The 24,207-nt window shown below is 36.1% G+C and overlaps 1 protein-coding gene across 1 annotated transcript in view; it reads right to left on the minus strand.

The window, feature by feature from the left end:
• Kiaa0825 (KIAA0825 ortholog) overlaps positions 1 to 23,994 on the minus strand; it is a 157,027-nt gene extending 133,033 nt beyond the window's left edge. Inside the window, exons 1-3 of the mRNA XM_051172576.1 lie at positions 23,864 to 23,994; positions 15,376 to 15,544; positions 11,827 to 12,496 (exon numbers count right to left, since the gene is read on the minus strand). Coding sequence (XP_051028533.1) covers positions 11,827 to 12,496; positions 15,376 to 15,544; positions 23,864 to 23,994 — 970 coding nt within the window. The remainder of the gene's footprint in view (positions 1 to 11,826; positions 12,497 to 15,375; positions 15,545 to 23,863) is intronic.
• Positions 23,995 to 24,207: the final 213 nt, after the last annotated feature.

Below are 24,207 nucleotides of genomic sequence, written 5' to 3' on the forward strand. Positions count from 1 at the left end.
TCTACCGTTGAGTGGAGAGTGAGATCTGACTCTCACACGAACTCTGGTGCCCCTTTTCTGACCAAGTCCCCTGGATGGGGAGACCTGGCGGCACTAAGAGGAAGGATAGCAAGTTACCAAGAAGAGACTCAATATTCTAAGAGCATATGTAGGGGGAGGAGGTCTCCCTTAATTACAGACATAGGGGAGGGGAGAAGGAGGGATGTGGGAGGGAGGGAGGAATAGGAGGAAACAAGGGAAGGGCTAACAATCGAGATGTAATATGAATAAATTAATTTTAAAAAAAGGAAAAAATGATTTCATTCTAAAAAGAAATGCTGGTTTATGTGCTTATTAAATTTCCTTCTTGAATATTTACCTAAAATGTTTCAAGGTATTAACCATGGATTGCTAGTATAAAAACCAGAAGTCACTTTCTTAGTATCTGGAATATTAATTCGACAGTACTTAATACTAAGAATAAATGGCTCACTGGAAAGAAGGAATGTGTTCATTGAGAGATTCATGATCTGTGAACAATTTCACATAAAACAATAGAACTAAGAACCTGTATTAATCGTTACATTCACAAATTAAGGTATAAAATAACAGGTGTAATTTTAGAGGAGCAGAGCAGAAGCCAGAAAAGCTACATGAGGTTCCATGTGCCTTGGCCACTCACTTCCTGCAGAGCATGAGCTTCTGCTTGTCCACATTCATTACCACACACAGAATAGTTGCAAAATAGTTTTGTGAATACTTTTATTCAAATTTTCTTTCCAATGATTGCTTTCAATCATTTCCATTACGCTTCCAAAATGTGTTACATGTATTTTTAAAAAGATATTATTTCTCCAAGACAAGGAATTAGGATTTTTTTTTTTAAACCTCAGTAGGAGGGCAGGAAACATGGCAGACGTGGCGGTATCGCTCAGTGGTAGAAGACATCCTCAGCATGTGCACCTTCCTGAGCTCAAACCCTATCACAAAATTCAAGAGCAAAGCCCTCTGTATTTTTACCTTTGTAGCTTTTTACTTCAGTTCAGAAAACAGCACGTCTTACCATGCAGATATATGCACCCTGTGTTCATTGGTGCTCTATGCCCTATAGCAACAAAGTGGACCAAACCCAGCTGTTCATCAACACAGCATAAAAATCTGGTTGATATGTAAACTGGAATATTATTCATCTCTGAAGAAAAATGAAGTCACTGCATTTGCAGGAAAATTCATGATCTTAGAATGTTAAGCAAAGTCACTAAATCTAGGAAAGAAATAAAATGCATACTCGCCCTCATATGTAGATCTTAGCTTGTAATGTACACATGTATGTGTAAACATGTAGACATGTGGGTACAGTACAATATGAAGAAAGGGGAAGAAAGGGGAAGAAAGGGTGACGTCGGGTGATGAGAAATGACAGAATGAGTCATGAAGAAGTAAAGTTATTGCTAATCTGGAGGAGAATGATGTTTTGTTTTGTTTCCCGGCATCCATTCTGTGAGCCTGGGTCTTTTTATTACGAAACTGAGTCCATTGATGTTGAGAGACATTAATGATGAATTATTTTTAGTTCCTGTTATTATGATTGTGGTTGTGTGTGTGTGTGTGTGTGTGCACAAGCACGCACGCATGCGAGAACTCCACTTCTTTTATTTTGCTGCAGTGGAGTTATTTATTTCCTGTATTTTTCTTTGGTGGAGTTTACCTCTTCGATAGGAGTTTTCCTTTAAGTACCTTCTGTAGGCTATTGTGATTTTCTGGGTAAAGTAGTCTGAGCTGATATATGTGGCCTCTTAGTATCTGGAAGACATCTACCCAGACCCTTGTGGCTTTAAAACCTCTGTTGAGAAGTCAGGTGTAATGCTCATAGATCTGTCATTATATATAACTGGGCGTTTTCTCCTTGTAGCTTTTTTTTTTCCTGTTTTTCGAGAAAGGGTTTCTCTGTGTAGCCTTGGCTGTCCTGGACTCGCTTTGTAGACCAGGCTGGCCTCGAACTCACAGAGATCCACCTTCTTCTGCCTCCCAAGTGATGGGATTAAAGGCGCGTGCCAGCACCATCCGGCTTTCTCCCCCCTCCCCTTATTTTCTCCTTGTAACTTTTAATATTCTTTCTTTTTCTGTACATTTAGTATTTTGATTATTATATAACAGGAGGATTTTCTTTTCTGGTCCAATCTATTTAGTGTTCTGTAAGATGTATACAAGAAACACATCTCAGGGGAAAAAAAAAAAAAAAAGAAGATGTTACGTCAGAGCAGAGGGCTGAAAAGATTTTTCAAGTAAATGACCAAGTATAAGCTAGATTAGCCATTCTAATATCAAATAAAATAGACTTTTAATGAAAATTAATTAAAAGAGATGGGAAAGAACACATTATACTCTCAAAGAAAAATACAATAAGATGATACCTTAATTCCAAACATCTATGCCCCAACTACAAGGGCCCCAACATTTGTAAAGGAAACATTACTAAAGCTTAAAAAACATTGAATAAAACACATTAATAATGGTAGGCTCCAACAGCCCACTCTCACCAATGGACAGGTTATCAAAACAAACTAAACAGAGAAATAATGAAACTATCAGATGGCCAGAATCAAATGGACCTACAGATATCTACAGAACTTTTTTATCAAAACAAAAAAAGAATATGCTTTCTTTTCAGGACTTCATGGAACATTCTCCAAAATTGATCATATAGTCAGACAAAAAGCAAGCCTCAACAGATACAAGAAAATTGAAATAACCTCTTGTATCTTATCAGGTTGCCATGAATTAAAACTAGACTTCAACAACAGAAAAAACAGAAAGCCTATAAACTCATGGAAACTGAACAACTCTCTAATCAATGACCACTGAGTCAGGAAAAGAAATGAAGAAAGAAATTAATGACTTTCTAGAATTCAATGAAAATAAAAGCACAACACACCCGAACTTATGGCACACAATGAAAGCAGTGTATAGAGAAAAGCTCATAGCACTAAGTACCTTTATAAGGAAATTGGAGAGATCTCAAACTAGCAACTTAACAGCATACATGAAAGCTCTAGAACAAAAAGAAGCAAACACACCCAAGAGGAGTAGACAGAAGAAAATAATGTCAGGGCTGAAATCAATATATTAGAAACAAAAAGAACAATACAATCAATGAAACCAAGTGTTGGTTCTTTGAGAAAAACAAGACAGACCAACCCTTAGTCAAGCTAACTAAAAGCCAGAGAAAATATCCAAATTAACAAAATCAGAAATTTCAGAGAGACATTACAACAGAGACTGAGGAAAACCAAAGAACTCATCATTAGGACTTACTTTAAAAGCCTGTAATGAACAAAATTAAAAAATAAAATGGATGGTTTTTTGATAGATTCCACTTACCAAAGTTAAATCAAGATCAGGTGGACAATATAAATAGTCTGATAACTCCTATAGAAATGTAAGTAGCCATTAAAACCCTCCCAACCAGAAAAGGCCAGGGCCAGATTATATCAGCACTGAATTCTACCAGATATTCAAGAAAGAGCTAAGAATACCAATACTTCTCAAACTAGTCCAAAAAGTAAAAACAGAAGGCACATAGCCAAACTCATTCTATGGGGCCACAGTCACCTTGATACTTAAACCACAAAAAGACCCCCAAAAAAAAGATAATTTCAGACCAATTTCCCATATGAACATTAATGCAAAAACAGTCAATAACATAATCGCAAACTGATTCCAAGTATACATCAAAAAGCATCATCAACATCCACCATGATCAAGTAAGTAGGCTTCATCCCAGGGATGCAGGGGTGGTTTAATATATATAAATCCAACAATATAATCGACCACTGAAACGAACTGAAAGAAAAAATATGATCATGTCATTACATGCTGAAAAAGCCTTTGTCAAAATCCAACACCCTTTCATGTTAAACGTCTTGGAGAGATCAGAGATACAAGGCACATACCGAAACACAATAAAGGCAAAATATAGCTAGCATCAAATTAAATAGAGAGAAACTCAAAGCAATTCCACTAAAAGCAGGAACATAAGAAGGCTGTCCACTCTCTCCACATCTTATCAATATAATACTTGAAACCCTAGCTAGAGCAACAAGACAACTAAAGGAGATCAAGGAGATACAAATTGGAAAAGAAGTCAAAAGTATCACTAATAACAGATGATACGATAGTATACAAAAGTGACTCCAAAAATTCTACCAGAGAACTCCTACAGTGCTAAACACCTTCAGGAAAGTGGCTGTATGCAAAATTGACTAGAATAAAAATAAAAATCAGTAGCTCTTCTGTATACAAACAATAAACGGGCTGAGAAACAAATTAGGGAAACAACATCCTACCCTTCACAATAGCCACAAATAATATAAAATATCTTAGTATAACTCTAACAACACAAGTGAAAGACCTCTGGGCCCATGGGTGCTCACAGAGACTGAACTACTGAGCAGAGAGGATTCATGGCCTAGTGTTAGGGCCTCCTGCACATACGAAGCAGATACACAGCTTGGTCTTCATGTTGACCCTCCAGCAACCGGAGCGGGGACCCTCTCTAATTCTGATGCCTGCCTTAGGTTCCCATCCCCCTAACTGGGTGCCTTGTCTGGCCTCAGTGAAAAAGGATGCACCAATGCCTGTAAAAACTTAATGTGCCAGGACAGGTTAGTACCTATAGGGACCTCCCCCTTCTATGAGGTGACATAGCGAAGACAATAAGGGTCGGGTGTGTGACGGGGGAACTGGAAGAATAGGAGAGAGGCTACAATCAAGATGTAAAGTGAATAAATAAATTAATTAATGGGAAAAAGTAATTGCTTATCTAGTGTTAATTGTCAGGGTTCTTTTGTGCTTTTCTTTCTTTTATTTTTATTTTTATTTTAATTTTGAGTGTATGTATGGTGCATATGTTTATTGGAGCATAATTGATATGAAAATCATAAAATCCCAGATGAAGCTCATTTAGCTTTATAGATTCGGGTCTGAATGTCTGTTTGAGTGACTATAAATATATCAATCCAGTTTTATAATTCTTTTTTGAAAGTACATACAATAAAGTAGTGTTTATTTTTATTTACAAATATACTAAATTGTAATAAGATATTCAAACCTCAGAATGAAATGTGATTCCTCAGAAGAAATCAAGACACTGAGTCATTTTTGATCTATTCACAGTAACTGAACATCATAATTTTAAAAAGTGCCAGGTTGAAACTGCCTTTCCACCATTAGGAAGAACAACTGGGTCCTTCCTAACTGAGGGAAATTTGGTGTTTGTTCACAAGGGGCACACCTATTACTGCAGTTCACTTCCCATCTACTTCCTGTCTCACCGAATGTTCTTTCCATCTCATCCTCTGTCGGTGCAACACTGAGAGGCCTGAAGACACTGAGCAGTCAAGGTCAGGTGACAAGTTCAGAATCTATGCATCGTAAAGTAAAGATTTCTAGAATCTGAGAGGTATAAAACACATGTTCCACCGTCTACCCAAAGAGCACACTTCTCCCATCATATATGTTGAGTCTCTTTCTCACACAAGCATTTCCTTAGAGTAAGAGCCTCTCGTGTAATCAAACTTTGTTTCTTAAGAAGCTCGAGATATCCCAGGAAGAAGTTTCACTTCTGAGTTTGGTAGTATTGCATAATTGAACATTTTACACTCAAAAAACTTTGAACACTATAATTTCTGGGTGGTGGTGCAGCAAAAACAAGTCAAAGAAACCAGACAGGTTCTAGCCTCCTATAAAGATAATGTTAGCTAATGGTGTCATTAATGCATTCATGACAAAAATGAATCTCAAACCTGGCAACAAATTACCTCAACTATTTCAGCATATTAGTTACTTTTAGCTAAAACCTAGATTGAATCCCAAACATAATTGTGTATTTGCATCTCTTGGATAAAATGAGATGTTCCATCCTTTACAATACTAAGTAAAATATTGAAAGTAACATTTTCCATTTAGTGAAATACTTTGAGGTTTTTTCTTTCTAAATCTTTTCCAAATATAAAACCTAATGGTGCAGATTGGTTCATCACTACTGTCATAGTTCCACAATTCACATTGTTTAATGCTTATGTATAGAAATGAATGTACATTATAATAATACAAAGTTTGACTCCCCAAAACCAGTATATAACAAGTAGTTAAAGCCAGAACTACCCTTCACGTTAAGTCTTCTGTCTTACAAATCAACTCATTTAACAAAGGACAAGAAGCCATAGTATTTAACAAGACCAGTTTTGTTGTAATGTGTCTGAATGTTATGGTAAAGTAATTAATATGTTAAAATCTTGGGTTCTGTATTTAAGAAACAGAAATAGTACTCAACATTTCAGGGACATCTTAAGAATCCACTGTTGTACCAGTACAGAAAGTGGTTAGTGCTGCACAAAGAAGAATAAAAACACACAAAAAAGCATTTACTCTATGACTGACCTTGCATATTTGTAGACTGGCATTAAAAAAACGAAGATGATCAATGAGAAAGCATCAACAAAGTATAATTTTGTATTTATACTCTGCAAAACTTATAGTTAAGTATTTTCCGTAAAATATATTCTAAGTTGTAAGTGCTTTATCTAAACAGAAGAATTAGAACAGCTGAAGATGACTTGGAACATAGAAACCTTACTGTAAATCTCCTGAAGATTTCAGTTGATCCTGTCTTCTCTAAGGAGGATCCAATGGACAAGTATACTAAAGTCTAGCTGCATCCTTTGCCTGTAGATAGGTCAACCAGTGAACCTACTGTGGAGACATAGACAGTGGTTGAGTGAATGCCTTTTATAGTAAAAAGGGAAGACCAATTTTTCCCCCATGATGGCATGGCCAGCTGGGAATATTCTAGAAATCTGAAGAAGGTACTGAGCATGCCATCTAAGGATATGGTAGGAACAAACTCAATACTTTTACTTTCTTCGAATGCTGAAAGATGAATTAAGATTACTCAGGAGGCTCCAACACATACAACTTCTGTATTGTAAGAGTTTATGAAACTCTTAACCACAATCTCAGGATAGGACTATTCCAGTCTAATGCTCTCCAACTGAGCTACTTTGGTCACGTGGGCCAACTTATGTGCTCTACAAAACCTAGTCCTGAGAAATTACTTTTTTACTCATAGAGGAATCCATACAGTTCAGAGTTACTTTTCATGAGAAAATACTGTCCTTGCCTATTATCTGTAGCCTTGCAGAAAAGAGCTGGCTCTTCTGTGGGAAAAACACACATCATATTAATCCCAGCCTTGTCTGATTGAAATAATACCAGAGAAAAGACATATGCACTTAGGCATACTGAATCCTTTCTAATTGACAATACGGAATAATAATTGTGCTACTAATTCTTGTACATAGTACTGATTTTCAATTACTTATTTAAAAATCCTATTAAAAAAACAAACATGGTTATGAGATAAAAAATTACTTTAAGGTGTATGCCTTACGGAAAAGGCCACCTTTTGTTTTTGCGCAATGCCCGCTCCTCTTCCTACCCCAGCCCCATAACAAGCGCAAGGATGAGAAGACAACTCTCCCAGAGAGAGAGGAGCCATATAATGAGCCAGTTGATGTATCTCTGTCCAAAGAGAGAACAGATTTGGTTATTCTTGGTGCTAAACTATAGACTTACATTCTTACTGCAGAATCAGAAAAGTTTAGACATCAAAGGATCCTTAGGTATTGTCCAAGGGTAAATGACTCCTCGGGCAGACAGACTTACAAATCATTCTCTTTCCCGCTGGAGTTTGGAAACTTTACAAATACTAAGGAGCATGCAGAAGCCTCGTGAGTCTTCCCTTCATAAGCTAACAAGGACTTTAAGAAGAACTCAAGTAAGGTGTGGAGAGAATTATAAAGGTTTTTCTAGACTTTGAATCTCCTAATCACGTATCTCTATATTAAAATAGAGAGTATCAATTTAACTAAAATTTTCTACCCAAAACAACCATCATCCCAAAATATTTATTTAAACTACATTTTAAATACAGAGAAATCATACAATTTTACAATTAAAATTAGTTTCCTTAATAATTTCAAACTTAGATATAGAACTAGGACACTCCTGAAATGAGGACCAGACCTGAGCACGTGTAAATAAAACCTGACCGTCCAGAGAACAAATCTAGTTACACTGGACCCATTAACTGACAATCTCCAGCTGTCTGGAGACTGTTTATTATGGTCTTGAGGCCTTGTACAAAGGCAAACAGAAAATAGTATAGCATAAACATTTAAGTAATACTTTCCTCACAAAATTAGAAAGGAAACTATAAAAATACAGAGAAACAAGATAGAGATACTGAAAAGACTATGGTTCTTAAATTTCTCTGGCAACCTGGTGAAGACAGGCAACGGCGAGGGCAGGTGACTCAGCGATAAAGCACGTGGCTAGCGTGCACAAGGCCGGGGGCACTAGGAAGGCACAGACAGGTAAATGGTGGACACAGCGAAAGTTCAAGCCCAGCCTGGGCTACGCAGGGCCACTACTTAATAAAAACAGTAACAGAAGCAAAAGTAAAAGATCACTAACTTAAACCTTTGTGTTAACATCATTTCCTTCAAATACCATAGGTGCTCAAAGGAACTGTTAACATCTCGGTGACTATAAAAGAGAAATAGTTTACAAAACAACAGCAAGAGGGTGAATTTAAATCTAGGGATAAGTTTATATACCAAAAATTAAATGTCTGTCTTGCCTTTTATTACAAGAAAATGAATGAAGACACTGTTGTGTGTATATGCATACATACATACATACATACATGCGCATGCATATGTGCATGTATATATATACATATACATCTATGCACATATATGTACACATTTACACACACACGCGTATGCCTTAATTGCTTACACCTGGATGTCACTCCAGGCTGCCTACCAGAAGGGCCCCTGAGCGCAAACAGTACAATATAGAAACCACACCTAATCAGTTTCTTAGGCAAAAAGCAAATTACAAGTCAGTTAACCATCACGCCAATAAAAAGAAAAGCAAGAACATTTACTGAGTACTGTAACAGCCAAAGAATATGAAAACCAAGACAAAATGTTAAAAGTGTTTGGCAAATGATTAATTTTTAAATTAAGAATTACAGAGACAAGTTTTTTAATGGGTTTGGTCAGAAGAGTATAGTCAGAGAATAAGGGAACAGGAGTCAGAAGACATTAATTTGAATCCTGAATTCACTTTGTGACCTCGAGGATATTACTTTAAATCTCTATGCACTTTCTCCAGTGTTTAATGGAGATACTGATGGCATCCACTTTGTCGGGTGGTTAGAAGGACTAAGTTACATAATACAAATTCCTATTTGAGCCAATTAATTTTTTAATGTTCTTTTGGGGATAGAGAGATGGCTCTGATCTTCCAGAGGTCTTAAATTCAATCCCCCACAACCACATTTCCTCACAACAAGCATCTATAATGTGATCTGATGCCCTCTTCTGGCATGCAAGGGTACATGCAGATAGAGCACTTACATACATAAATTTTTTTTAATTTAAAAAGAGAAATGTTCTTTTTATAGTATTGGGTAAAACAGCAAAGACAGAATCATAAAGACATAATTATATTAAAAATGATCATTTCCCATTCAGCCAATCAGATTTTATCCCAAAAGGAATATACGTTACTGTTGATGTTCTCAAATTTGTAATTTGTTAATAAAATTTGATCATTGGGTCAAAACAATTGTGTTCTAGAAAAGAAACAAAACTGTGATTAGTATCTTGAGCTCCTGGGTGCTTCTCATATGACAGTAGTGAATCATTTGGTTTTTGTTTGTTTGTTTGTTTGTTTGTTTGTTTTACCAATTCAGGGGCTCACTCAGAATCTTAAATATGGCTGCTGGTGAAAGAATCATTTGACAAGTAGTCAGTAAAGCTGAACTAAATTATTTTGAGGTGGTCCACTTGGCCAAGAAAGTATGATACTTCTATTATTGATGAGAAAACATTTAACTCTATACTTGGAATTAAGTCTAATAGCATGGTGGCTGAAAACAGATGTCATACAAAAACAAACAACAAACACCCCATATATGAACCCTCAGTGAGAATATGGATACTGACTGGGCACAAATGATCCAGAATGGATTAATCTAAGTTTTTGTTTTATATGTCTAACTGGGATAAGAAAGACTAGGTTTCCCCTTAGCATAGTGCCTAAGATATGGAAATCACCCATTGAAAAGTGGTTTTCCCAAAGTTCAGGTAACAGTGCTAAAGACAGGTTACAGAAGGATCAATTAGGTCTGTGGGAAATATTTCCAACCCCAGTATTACATGGGGTTACACACTTTGCCTCTAAATCAGCCAAAGAATCATTAGTAATTTATACATACTTTCAGCTAGATGATCTTATCTTCCATTATAAACTGTATTTAGCCTAGACAAAGCTTTTGTACACAAAACTCATTGTAAGTAGGCAGGATTCTGAAATGTGTGTATGTATAAATATATAAATGTATACATATGCATACATATACAGATGTGTGGGTCTATGTATATATATATATTTTTTTAGAAAGTAAGCACAACCATTAAATGCATTTCAAGAATATGTATTAACTAAGATGAAAGTATAGTTGCTTGACACAGACCCATAAAGCTCTTGAATTACATGAGCATAGCCTGTCATCCCACAAACAGACTGACTCATCTGTTAGACAATGTTAAGTTTGCATCCAAAGAAAAGACTGAAATTTTGAGAGGATATTAACTTATTTGCAAATGCATCTATCACACTAAAATGGACTTCTGGCATTTTATTAGCAAAGACAAGTAAAATATATAGTGATATAGAAAATACCAACTGATAATAAATTCAATGATACACAATCATTCATCAAGTGATAATTTTTAAATACTTAAAAAATATAGTTCAGAAATTCATTTAAAAATAAATATTCCTTAGTGTTTCAACTGATAATACAACAATCACATTTTTTTTCTACACTGGTAGAAAACTAAAACCATAACACAAAAGTTTATTATAGCACTATCTTTTCTTCATTCTTTAATATTTCTAATAAATATAGAAATTGTAAGTTATATTTTATTGTATATATTGTTATCTAAAATAGAGAAGATCTTAAAATGATTAATATAGTACTATACCCCCTAAGCAATGGAAAAACATTTTATGATTGATATCTATAATTTCTTTTTATTAGAATTGACTGACTAAAATATAAATTTTCAACTTCTAATTTTAGTTAATAAATTTAAACCAGCTTTCACCAAGTCCTTTAAGTGCTGCTTAGCTTTCGAAGGACACAGGATGTCCATGCTCTTCTGTTGTGCATATATCTGCACGTACACTTACATCTGTACGCATACACTTATATTTGCATGCACATACACTTACATCTGTACGCATAGACTTATATTTGTGTGCACATACACTTATATTTGTATGCATACACTTATATTTGTGTGCACATACACTTATATTTGTATGCATACACTTACATCTGTACGCATACACTTATATTTGTATGTGCATACACTTATATTTGTATGCACGTACACTTATATTTGTACGCATACACTTACATCTGTATGCGTACATGTGGGTTGCTCTTAACTAATATTTTATCGTTTGAAGTGTGCATTCCAAATAAACATCACTAGCAATTTAACAAGGGAGGAAACACTTCCATGACTACACATTCAGAAAAAGGAATACAGGAGCTGAAAGCTCACTTCAGCTCATTTATTTTCTTGTTTATTTTCAAGTTGCAATGGGATTTAACCATATAGTGACAGCAGAAAAGCCTGAAAGTCAAAGATGTGAAAGGCTCAAGTGAAATCAAACAGAAATGGAACTGTCACTAACCCAAAGCGTGCACTGCTCCTCTGTGCTTGCTGGAGCTCTTGCTTGCTTTAACTACAGGAACGGCATTTTCTTTGAACTGTAGCTCACAAAAATTTTCAAGAATTTTTGTCATTTCTTCAGTAACTGTATCCAGGTAAGTTTCATTAATGAATTGCACCACTGAGGATGGAGCTAAAATTTCACATAATATGTTAAAATCTTCCTTTATCATTGAATATAACGTGAGCATTGTACTTTGGTACCCACGAGCAATTACTTCTAAATCTGAGTCTCTGTGCCAGGAAGGAAAGGAGTCCTGTAGCAATCTGGCCAGCAGCCTCTTCTGTATGCTCTGGTACTTGACAAGCACTTCAGACTCAGAGTAGAGCAGGAGGAGTTGCCGCATACATTGACTTTTCAGTTCAATTTTTTGCTGTGAATTGTTTATCTCATTATGGCTTTCTAACCTGTTCACTAAGAAACGTCTTAGATGTAGCCTTACATCATCCCAGACAGACTTCACATCCACAGAGGAGAAATCTTCCACGGAATGCAGAGACGTCCTCGACAAAAAACAGAAGGATGTCCCCCCGAGGGGCGACAGGAATGAGATGCTGCTCTGACAGGAGAGGTCCCAGAGTAAATACAGGATCATTTCTTCTTGATTTTCTTCATTATTCAATAAATCTTGCTGATAAAAGTAAAGGCGAACATTAGAAATGTAATTAAATATAAAAATAACAAAAACTATTTCTACACACAATTTTATAATTGATTAAAGTTTACAATGAATATACTCTACTCCCCAAGATAGTTCTGCATTGCATTTAGAGTTTAATCAATGCTGACAGTAAAGACTGTGCGCACTTCTACAGACTGAGACTATGTAAAGGCCAGCCAGCTTTCAGTTAGTTTTTTGTACCTGCACTTTTTAGCCCCATGGTTCTCTGCAACCTGAGCTATAGCAACGCTGACACCTAAACATTTCTAAGTACAGACCTGTAGAGAAACACTGAATAACTGAATTCCTAAGACAAAATAAATTAAAGATCATGCCCTATTAATTCCTGGCAGATATTTTTTATGCCTGAGCAAATATACTTACTATAACTCCCATCCCAAAATTATAATCTTTAAGATAATTCTAAAAAAAGAAATCATTAAATATAGTAGATGCCTAGGGGTTACTAATAGCTGCCATCCTGAGAAATAAAATTTAATACATTAGGTTATTTCAACTTTCATTTAAATTCATTGCTGAGAACCATGTTAAGAAAGATTTTACTTTAAAAATTAATCTGAGAATATTTCTGTTCATTCGAAAGAAATAACCAATTCAAAATAGGACAAAGAAATTTTCAGAAAGGCTCCCCAAAAGGTGATAGGGAATTATTCGCTTAATCTTTCTGTGTTGGTAGAAAACAATGGTGGTATAATTACGGATAATAAAAGAACAAAAAAATTACTTTCTCTTGGACTCAGAATTGCACACACATTCTCCACACATGATGACTTTCCTAATTATATCCATTTTCAGCCAATTCTGAAATTAGTTCATATTCTCTAAGTAGAAACAAGCTGATTAGAAAAGAAATGGAAGCAAGGCTCAAGTGGCATAAAAATGACTCTGGCTTTGAAATGTCTTATTGATAGAGATTCCGCAGGTACGATGTGCAATTCAGAACGGAACAGCAAGACAAACTCCTGGAATTGGTGTGCATTCACTCTAAGTACTGCAATGTATGTTTAATATGCAAACATTATGGCAGATATCTGGATTTTATTATATAAAATGCATTTTCCATGTATTCTTAGGCTTATCCATAATGAAAACTCTGTGATACTGATATTTGGAAACCCTACTAGCCCTATGTATGGATAAGGATAGTTGACATGGTCCATGGTACACTGACTTTTCAAACATGGCATGAGACAGGCCGTAGCAAAGGTGCTTGCTTGTTCTCATCCTCTCATGTCTCTCGTTGCTTGTACTGCTTAGTTCCCCACTTCTAGAAAGAAGTGTTTTCAAAGAGTCCAGCACCGAGCAGCACTCTGCGTTACATTAGCATCTCAGCTTTATGCTTCCCTAAGCCAGCAAGAGTTGTAAATATTTAAAAAGCAACAAATAATAGACTACAGAGATTTAAACACATATTTTGTATGATTACTTAAAATTTGAAAATAACCTCAGCATAACTATCATACTAAGAGCCACTTTCTTACCTTATTAATATTTTTTGTAAAACATAGACATATAAAGATTCCATCAAGACTGACTCTAGTAGTGTGTAAAAAATTGATAAGGTTATTTTAATTTGCATCTGTTTTGATAACGTGGCTACTTTCTCAAAAATAACACAATTGATTATGTGTGGGGAAAAATAGGTCTTTTATAAGACAAATGAGATTGAAGGAAACTAAGATGTCCTTTGCCTTGCAGTGAACAGAGAATGACTTATGTGTGATGGATTATTGGAAGATTTTGTTTTTAATTAAATGAGAAAGCGTTATGATTTCAACATTAGTGAAATCCAATACACACAGCGCCTATTAGAAATTAAAGGAAAAACTACATGCATATTTATTCTTCAAGGATCCACCATCAAGAGACAATGGGTGAGAGGAATTTCTCAGGAGGTGAAGGCTCTAGGCAAACAGTCTTCCTTAACCTTCCTGTGTCACTCCTAAGCGGGAAGGAGACGGCAGTAATAACAACAGACAACACCACTTCACCTGCTTCTGTCATCCTAAACCGCCTACACCCTTAACATATTTTCCACATCTGTCTTGGTCAATGCTTTTGATGTTAAGACAAAAACAGTCCTTTTCTCCTTGCTAAATTAAATTAAAGCTATAGCTACAGAAATTCCACTTCCTAAAAACTGTGGCTGTTTCTATGAGAATGTGTTTCTGTAAGCTAGCCACCCCTGTGGCTGTAGGATGACAAGAACTACTCTTGTTGATAGCTAATCACAAATTTATCTCAGGTTGGTGGCCAAGGATAAAAAAATGACCATTAATTAACAGTGGTCTTGTGTACATTTCTGCTTCAACTGAAACAAAACAAAACAAAACTGGGTATTTTTGTAAGCTGGGAGTACAGAGAATGAGAGACAAAGCTACTTAACAGATCAAATCAAGGGACTCTTACTGTCTTCGATTTTGAGCTCAGAGATTAGTGTTGACAAAGAACATAAACTCTAATGAGTATGAACTTCTTTGCAGACAACGGCAGCTCTCATCAGTATGCTTGGTGGCACTGCATGCTGCACATGTCACTATAAGTCACCCAGTAAAGAGAAAATTTAAGCTTCATCTCCATACTTTGGGGCTAAAAATAATTTTTTAAATAATTTAATTTAATTTAAAAAATAATTTAAAATAATTTTTAAATATGCCATAGGATTCTGGTAGGAGAACAAATAGGATCAACAGGAAAAACAACAAACCCCAAAGCCAAAGCGCCTATGTAAAACAGGCGAAAATTATCAATGGAATAAATATTGACATACAGTAATTCAACCATAGTGTTCTCTGCTCCCCACTCTAGAATAAAACAAGTAATCTTACCATTGTTTTGAGGAATTTTATCAAGTCTCCATGGGGAAAGGAGGGTGACTGTGCTAAGCTGTAATTATAGCTAGATAGCCATTGGAAGCACTCAGCTGTTGTCTGCAGCTGCACATCTGGACAGAGTCTGCTTACTTCAGACTGTAGTTCTTCAAGGCAATGCTCTATGCTACAAAGAAGAAAAATAATTATTTTGGTAGGATGTAAGAAAAGCCATCTCACAATATTATAGGTTCTGAGACCTTTACATGCGATATGATTGTATATAATCTAAGTCTATAGCTTCACACAATAGTCACATGACACTAAAGTAGCAATAAATGGGCTGCTCATTTTCATCCATAGTTGGAGAGTTCACATTTGTATAGAAATACTGCAACTGGAGATATATTAAATACCCAAATACTTTGAGATGCTATAAAGGATACCTTGCATTAAAATATGTATGAGGCACAGACATAATGCTACAGGGGCATTGCTAATAGTAGATAGAAGGCAGAGAATACACTTCGTGGCTGTGAAAACAGAACCACACAGTACTTGCCAAAAGGCAAATGATGCGACATGGAAGGCTTCAGTCAATGAAGAGTAAAAAGTCAAGAGGCAATCACAGAGAGCGTGTAACTTACAGGGCCACATACACATATCAGTGCAGTTAAACATCTCTGCTCACACCTAGTTTATTCTAAAACTGAAATAAATTACACAGGAAAAGGCTAGAAGAAAATACAACACATGTTAATAGTAATGATATATGTGTGACGTAGATAAAGATTAAATATTACTTTTTTCTCTATTTTCTAAGTGTTAATATAGCACAAAGATAGGCTGCCTTATTTTTTTAAAGTTTTCAAAACGACAATTAAATATAATATGCATCTGTTTTAAATTTTCTATTCATAGATACACTGCTATCTTAATCTCTGTATATAATTCTGTGCATCTGTGCCTATAAATCTTTTGTGGGACAAACTGGTGACTTTAGGCACAGTGTCATCGGTTGCCACATGGATAAGCTGTATTACTACCACACAATGGTGGCATATCTAACATGTAAGAACAAGAATGAGTAAAGAAATACATTTTTTTTAACATTGAATTCACCCACATCTGACAGCTATGTAATTTTCTTTTAATACTATCAAGGAAAATTAGTTAGGAAAAGATAAAGTTACTCTTTTTGAACGTATAATTGTCACTAATTACAGGTTTCACATGATAGGACTATGTAGGGTTTAGAGGCCAAGCTCTGTTTATTAAAACTGATGGTAAAGTCTCTGAATTCATTAGGTGTGGGTCATGCATAAAAAGAAAAAAAAAAAGTAAAAGGAGACTTTTGAGCATGGGTGAATTTAAATGAAGTTACCTTGAAAAAAGTAAATTCTGTAAATCAATGAGCTTTTCATTAAAACAAAGAACTTAAGGAAAACAAAGTCTCTGGCCACAGCCCCCCGACTTTCCTGATGGAATGGTTTACTCAGAAATAGCAGTGCAAGGCCTGACAAGAAACTGACACGCATTTCTTCCTCATCTGAGCATTTCTATGGACTGAGAAACAGGAAGCCTGGGCATACAACTGTAGATGCCCTTCCTTCATCAAAGGTTTGGCTGTGGCATCCTCGCATGCCTCCTTCAGTGAAACCAAATGGAGTACAGCAATGTGAGCTGGGAAGACTCAGCTATTCCTCTGTCTGTGTCAGCACTCAGCCCTAACATCTAAATCTGGGCAGAGGAACTACAGTTGATAAGCAGTCTAAAGCCACCAGAGAGCTGAATATTTCAGTAATTTGTCCAAACACTGATAAAGGGACTAAGCTGTTGCATTTCAAGGGACCTCCCTCAATCCTAGGAACTAAAGCTGACTTCCTTTCCACTTGATTTTGCTTTCAGTCGTCTATTAAAATATCTTGTCAATCTGTCATCCACAGACCATGCATCTGGTTTTAAAAATTCAATTATTTGATTTAATGTTGAATTATTATATAAAAGGCTATTCTCAAGATTTGAGCTGCCAGGCAAGTATGTAACCTTACAAACCATCTTATTTAATTTAGGTCAAAATTATACACAAGCAAACAAACACCAACAACAAAAACCTTTAAACACTTTAAAGGTAGTATTTTCAAGTACTTCCAAGTATGTGCCGTAATCCTGCCAACAGATTAGTTTAAATTTTCTTATCTAGCATATGTTGTTATTTGAATTTAATATTTCCTAACTACAAATTATTTCAAATTTCCTTTAATAGCATGGTCAATTATAAAAACATTACCAAGGCAATTCAAAAAAGTCATACAATAAGCACATTTATTACTAGAACTCAAAAATTAGCATAATTTTTAAAGAGTGGTGGCGAACACTTTTAATACCAGCACTCTGGAGGCAGAGGCAGGTCTCTGTGAGTTCAAGGCCAGCATGGTCTACAAGGAGAGTACCAGGACAGCAAAGGCTACACAGAGAAAACCTGTCTCAAAAAACACTATATATATATATATATATATATATATATATATATATATATATATATATATGTATGTACGTACATGTATATGTATATAAAACTTGCCTTCATAACTAGCCCAATATTTTTGTAATATTAATGTCATTAGAATAATATAAATGTCCAACTATTGGCCAATTAGGTGAGGAATTGAGTCAAGAATTTAAAGTAGAATTACCAACATGAAAAAAAGTAACAAACATAATCCTCAGTTTTATTAGTTATTTGAGATTTTTATACAATTTAATCATATATAGCCCCTCTATTCACTTCTGCCAGATCCATCCCTCCTTCTCTACTCACCCAACATTGTGTTCTCTGTCTATTTTTTTACACATAAAGCATCTTTTGTATTGTTCATGTACTCTGCTATAGTGTGGTCAGCGTCCCAGGACCCTTATAGAAAACTCACTCTCACTGTCCTTTAGCCATCAATTGCCAACAACTCCATAGCAAAGGACGAAACTTTGTTTTCTCCTCCTCCACCTGGTTCATGCTGAGATTTTTTTTCTGTCTTACACAAAATGTCATAACCACTGTGAGTTCGTGCATAACACAGGTCTCTTGTGTTCAGAAAACATTGTTTCCTGTGCTAATCACCATTTAGTCACGGGGCACAGAGAAATGAACGCACCTGGAAGCAACAGCATTACTGGATAGCTTTCACAGTGCTAGAAGGTGCTCTGACTGTTACAAAGTACAAAAGGAATCATCAGTCTTACCAAGTATGAATCTGGCACAAGATATCAACCAGTCTGGCAGGACATGTGGCACAACAGTGGCATGGGCGTCATAGGACTAACCACTTGCTGTTAGAGTTAAGGCCCGCTCTGTAATATGAAACCTGTATCCTGCAATGTTTTGGGGATCAAGACCCTGTGAGTCATAGGCCCTAAGGGAGAACTTACTACTGCAACTGTTAAGTAGCCATAGTATTAGCCTGACTCTTACTGACTCACTGTTAGAACCCATGATTTAATGTACCTCTCAAAATTCTTCAGAGAACCATGTTTTTTCAGGTGATGCCAATTAACATTAACTGTTAGGATATTTTTGAATTTTTTATTTTATAAATCCTGCCAAAAGGTATACAGTAAGCTCAAATAAATTTTTATTTATTTATTTTATTGTGTATTTTTAATACTTTAAAAGTTAAAATAGTACTGTATCACTTTTTGTTCATTTGTTTGTTTGTTTGAGACAGGGTTTCTCTGTGTAAGGTTGGCTGTCCTGGAGCTCACGCTGTAGACCAGGCTTGCAAGAAATTCACAGAGATTTACCTGCCTCTACCTCCTGAGTGCTGGGAGTAAAGGAATGCACCACCACCACCAGGTTTCATAACATTTTTTGCGTTTGTTTGTTTGTCTGCCTGGTTTTTTGAGGCAGGGTATCTCTGGGTAGCCCTGGCTGTCCTGGGATTCACTTTGAAGACCAGGGTGACCTCAAAAAGAGATCTACCTGCCTTTGCATCTCAAGTTTTGGGAGTAAAAGCTTGCAGCACCACTGGGCAGGCAAATTAGACCACTTTTACCCTTTATTTTCCTCCCTCCCATGACAGCCCCCTCCACACTACTCTCTAATAGCCTCTGTTCTTTGATTATTATTGCTATATATATATATAGTTATATGCATATATATACACAGTCACACACACACACACACACACACACACACACACACACACACACACACATCCTTTCATATGTTGAGTTTATTCTCAAGTCCTTATTCAGTGAAATAAGTATGGTGGTCACATTCTTAGTAGACCATCGTCCTCCTAGAAGATGTATTAGTTTCTTCCTGCTCTCAGCTTGGCGGGCAGCAGGTGAAGTTTGAAAACATACTTGAAAATAAAGGTAACCTTTAAAAGGCATCAAAATTCCTGAAATGCTCAAGTTGTTCAAAAGAATTCTTAGCAGTTATCTAATAGAAGTAATGGACAAAGGTATAAGGGAGCTGAAGGCACACATACAAGATTGTGGGCTACGGAGTAAGGACCACCCTGGATATCCAAAGTGGTAGAGCTAACAGAGACAGAGTAGTGGTACAGCATGGGCTGACTTGAATGAAAAGAGCCCCAGAGGCTCATGCGTTTGAATATCTGGACAATATTTACATAAACAACATGGGGACAATGGAAATATAAGCAGGCATGTCGGTGGAACTACTTGGGAAGGATTAGGAGGTGTGGTTTTGTTAGAGGAGTTATGTCATGGGGGCAGGAGAGAGTTCTGAGGTTTCAAAAGAGTCACACCATTCCCAGTGCTTTCTTTCTGCCTCCTGCTTGTGGAATCATATATGAGTTATCAGTTTTTCCTACTAACATGGTTTTAGTCGAGTTTTGTTCTGTTTTTCTGTTTGTTTGTTCTTTGGGGGGTTGTTGTTGTTTTGTTTGTTTGTTTGTTTTTGCCATCAAGGATTCTAACTCCCTGAAACTGTAAGCCCAATTAAATGCTTCCTTTTATAATTTGCCTTGCTCATAGTGTTTTGTCACAACAATAAAAGTGACTAAGACAGGGGAAATTTTGTCCGTTAGATAAGTGAGAGAACGAGTGTGAGGAGCTGGCAAGAGGGGAAGAGAGCAAGATGGAGTCATTGTCAGAACTGAACGCCACCTCTAACTACACCACACATCGTGTTCAGAGTGCCACTGGGATAACTGGAAACAATCACAAATTGTGAACTAAAAACTGGGCCAGTGAAAGCTTAGGTGGCTAAGGTGTTTGGACCTGGCATCTGTGTCAGAAGAGTGTGAAATGGGGCTGATGAGCTAGTGACAATAAGAACACTGTGGCTCTGTGAGGTCTGCCCTGAGCTCTAGTGATAATGAAATGGTGGCCCTTTCTGGTTTCTCTCCCTGTTGCCTGGCCTTGCTGATGAACAGGCTGGGAGAAGTGACAGGGATGCCACCACGGGGTATGGAGCCCACGCCAAACCTCAAACAAGGGTAGTTAAAGAAAAAAAGTAGCAAGCACTATTTTTGTCTTCTGGATAGTATTAGTTAAATAACAAAGTACTGCCAGAATTACAACAACAATACCATGTTCTTTGAAATGATTTTCTTTTCATGTAATTTACCATGATGACAAAAGATACAAATTATACTTGTGTGCACACCAACAGACTAATGGCTTTTTCATGAGAAGCCCAAGGTTTGTAGATTATTTAAAGATTTCTTTTTGTTACTTTCTCCCTCTAGACCTGTAAACCAACATGTCAGCAACTCTAAAGAAGAATTATAAGCAAAATATTAACTATGTAAAATATAAGTGGGTGTCCGGGGTATATGTCCTCTTATGAATAATTTATACAATGTATTCATACATTACGCACTCACACTAACCTTGCCCCATGACACCTCCCATCTCTTGGACTAAGACATATAGTAACTTCTCAGGTAACATGTCTTGTGTTTTCCTGAGATGAAAACAGTAGACATTTAAATCAGTGTCAGAAAAAATTTGATCCATGAGCTACAGGCAAGTTGTCTACAATTAGAAAACAGAAGAATAAAACAAGGTTGAATGATAAGAGTAACTTTGTAAGCCTCAAAGAACTTATGTACTCAACATCTTAATTAAACTAGTCGGGTCCAGTCAGCTCACTAGCTGTTTCAAGGCTTTGTGCAACTTCCTTACTTAACTGTTTGTGGGCACAACTCCTAGCACTGATCCATGGCAGGTTAGTCACACTTTTGTTATTAGTTGCGATATGTGTTTAAGTAAATAATTCATTGCCACTGGCTTCTCTCTTCAAAAGGACAAGCCACATAGCTTTGGCTTGAGTAGAAATGAAGAAATTAACGAGAGAATGACTTGAAAGAATGACTGCCTCTCCTGACAGGCAGGTGAGGGTTCAGTGACCTCTGGGCACACTGGTCCATTCTGGTGAATCACTGCTGTGGGAAGGTGAAAGACCCTGTGGCTCATAAAATTTGATGACATTAAAAAGAGGGAAAAGGAATTCACACTAATGTTCTCAGGGTCACTGTAAGAAATACAGCTTGGAAAATTCAAGTATAAGAAAAAATACTGTATTTAAGAGTGAATTGCTAATGTCTATTTTCCTCTAAAAGTAATGTGGGGAACCCATATCATACAGATGTTCATTACTTATTCAATGTGCACCATCAGGAGATAAATACAACTGTTAGAATACAAAATGCCAAGGGTAATTCAACTCCGGAAGTGTAAGTGTGGCATAACTGATTCGTCGTGACATACAATTTTCTAAAAGCTATTCTGTTAGAAGGCAATACATGAGTGCATAAATGATTTATACTCTTGTGAACCATAGTTATTATTCAGTATTTTATTTTTGAAAATATATGTACTCTATACTATTATGTTTATTCTCTAGAGTATAATAAGAACATAATTGAATTTGATGAAAAATAGACTTGATTCTAAATGTAGCACGCAGCACATAGAACTACTCCCTTCTTCTATCCCTGGTGAAGATCAATGGTCACTTGAGGCTATTGGTTCATTTTTAATATATGGGCAATAAAAGGTTTTTAATGTAAGAATTGTTTCCTATACTATACTTTCTTGTAAAACCAACATTGAATTTCTACCTAAATAATAATTTATGAATGCAAAAAATTAATTATTATTATACTCTTAAATATTATTTTTATTGATCAAGTGGGAGAAGGAAACTAGAGATTTAGCACATAATGAAACAATATATAACAAAAACATCATTCAATGTCTTTTTCTGTTTCAATGGGGCCAAAGCAAAGAAAAAATATTTCTATTGAAAATATAATTAACTCTGTAATTTACATAAATAAATTGTTAATCTATTTAATGTTCTTTTCATTTCTTTAGGCTAGAAATTCTATCATATAATACATAACACAAATGTTATATAAATACAATTATACTAAATTCTTATACAGTTACTTTATATTAAATATATATATAACTTATGTTACATTTAACATATATATTATATAAGGCCAAAAAATTTAAAAATAAGAAGTCTAATTTTCTCCATTGAAATTAAAGGAAAAGATTTCCTTCCTTTCCTTTTTCTTTTTTATTTAATTAATTTATTCAGATTACATCTCGATTGTTATCCCATCTCTTGTATCCTCCCTCCCTCCCACTTTCACCTTATTCCCCTCTCCTATTTCTGTGACTGAGGGGGACCTCCTCCCCTAACCATATGGTCACAGCCTATCAAGTCTCATCTTGGTAGCCTGCTTATCCTTTCTCTGACCTCTCCTTTTTCTTACAGCACTGGTCCTAAAAAGTCAATTGTAAGTATTGTTTTCACCATCATTTTATTTTGATACTTTAGCTTTAAATTTAAAGCTTTTGCTCTTATCATACAAGGCAGAATGCTAACTTCTAAATGTATTGATGCAAGTCTGGAGCTGGGAATAGTGGTTCAAGACTTTAATCCCAGCACTAGGGAGGCAGAGGCAGAGACGGTGGATCTCTGAGTTCAAGTCCAGCCTGGTCTACAGAGCAACTTCCAGAACAGTCTGGGCTATGCAGAGAAACCGTGCATAAAAAAGAAAAACAAAACAACAACAACAACAACAAAACAAAAAACAAAAAACCACCCCAGGCCTCACAAAATAAAAGAAAATCTGTGATAGTGTAAACTGTGAAAACAAGGAATAGCAATGTGATAAAAATAGTGCCTATATTTTATAACCTTAAAGGTAATGAGGACCTTGAGGAGATGGCTCAGAAAGGACATGCATGCATGATTTGGGCATTGTGTAGCATATCTGTTGAGCTGAGCTTGGGGTGAGGGGAGCCGACAGACAGATTCAGATATGTCTGGCAGACATAGTAGACCTGACGAGCAGAGGTGCACAAGAGCAGTGACCAGATAAGGACAGCTGTGTTACGTTTAGAAGCAGTTAATGGTAAGAAGAACATATGACTATGTAAGAGACAGTCCTAATCCAAACTGGGTAGTTTTACATGAATAAAACACAGAAACAATTTGCACAGTAGCCATAGTTACCTTGCAGCATTTTGTTCCATCTGTTCATCAATGTCACTGAAGATCTGCTTAAACTCCAACTCCTCAGGAAATGAATTTAACAGACATCGGAGGTCAAACGAATTATGGGAATATTCATCTAACCAATCCATGCTGTGAAATGGAATAAAAACAATGATCACAAAATGCAAAGATGGGCTGGGCGAATGGACACGGCACCCCTCAAGTTGTGATACCGAACCAAAACCAGTAACTTCTATTTCCAGACTTAATGAAACAGAGGAGCTTGAGAATTAGGGTATTAGGAAGCTCATTGAGTTTTGTTACTTAAATGGCATACTTTTCAAATTTGTCTATTGTTTGAA

This window comes from Acomys russatus, chromosome 30, assembly GCF_903995435.1.
Source record: "Acomys russatus chromosome 30, mAcoRus1.1, whole genome shotgun sequence".
Lineage (NCBI taxonomy): Eukaryota > Metazoa > Chordata > Mammalia > Rodentia > Muridae > Acomys > Acomys russatus.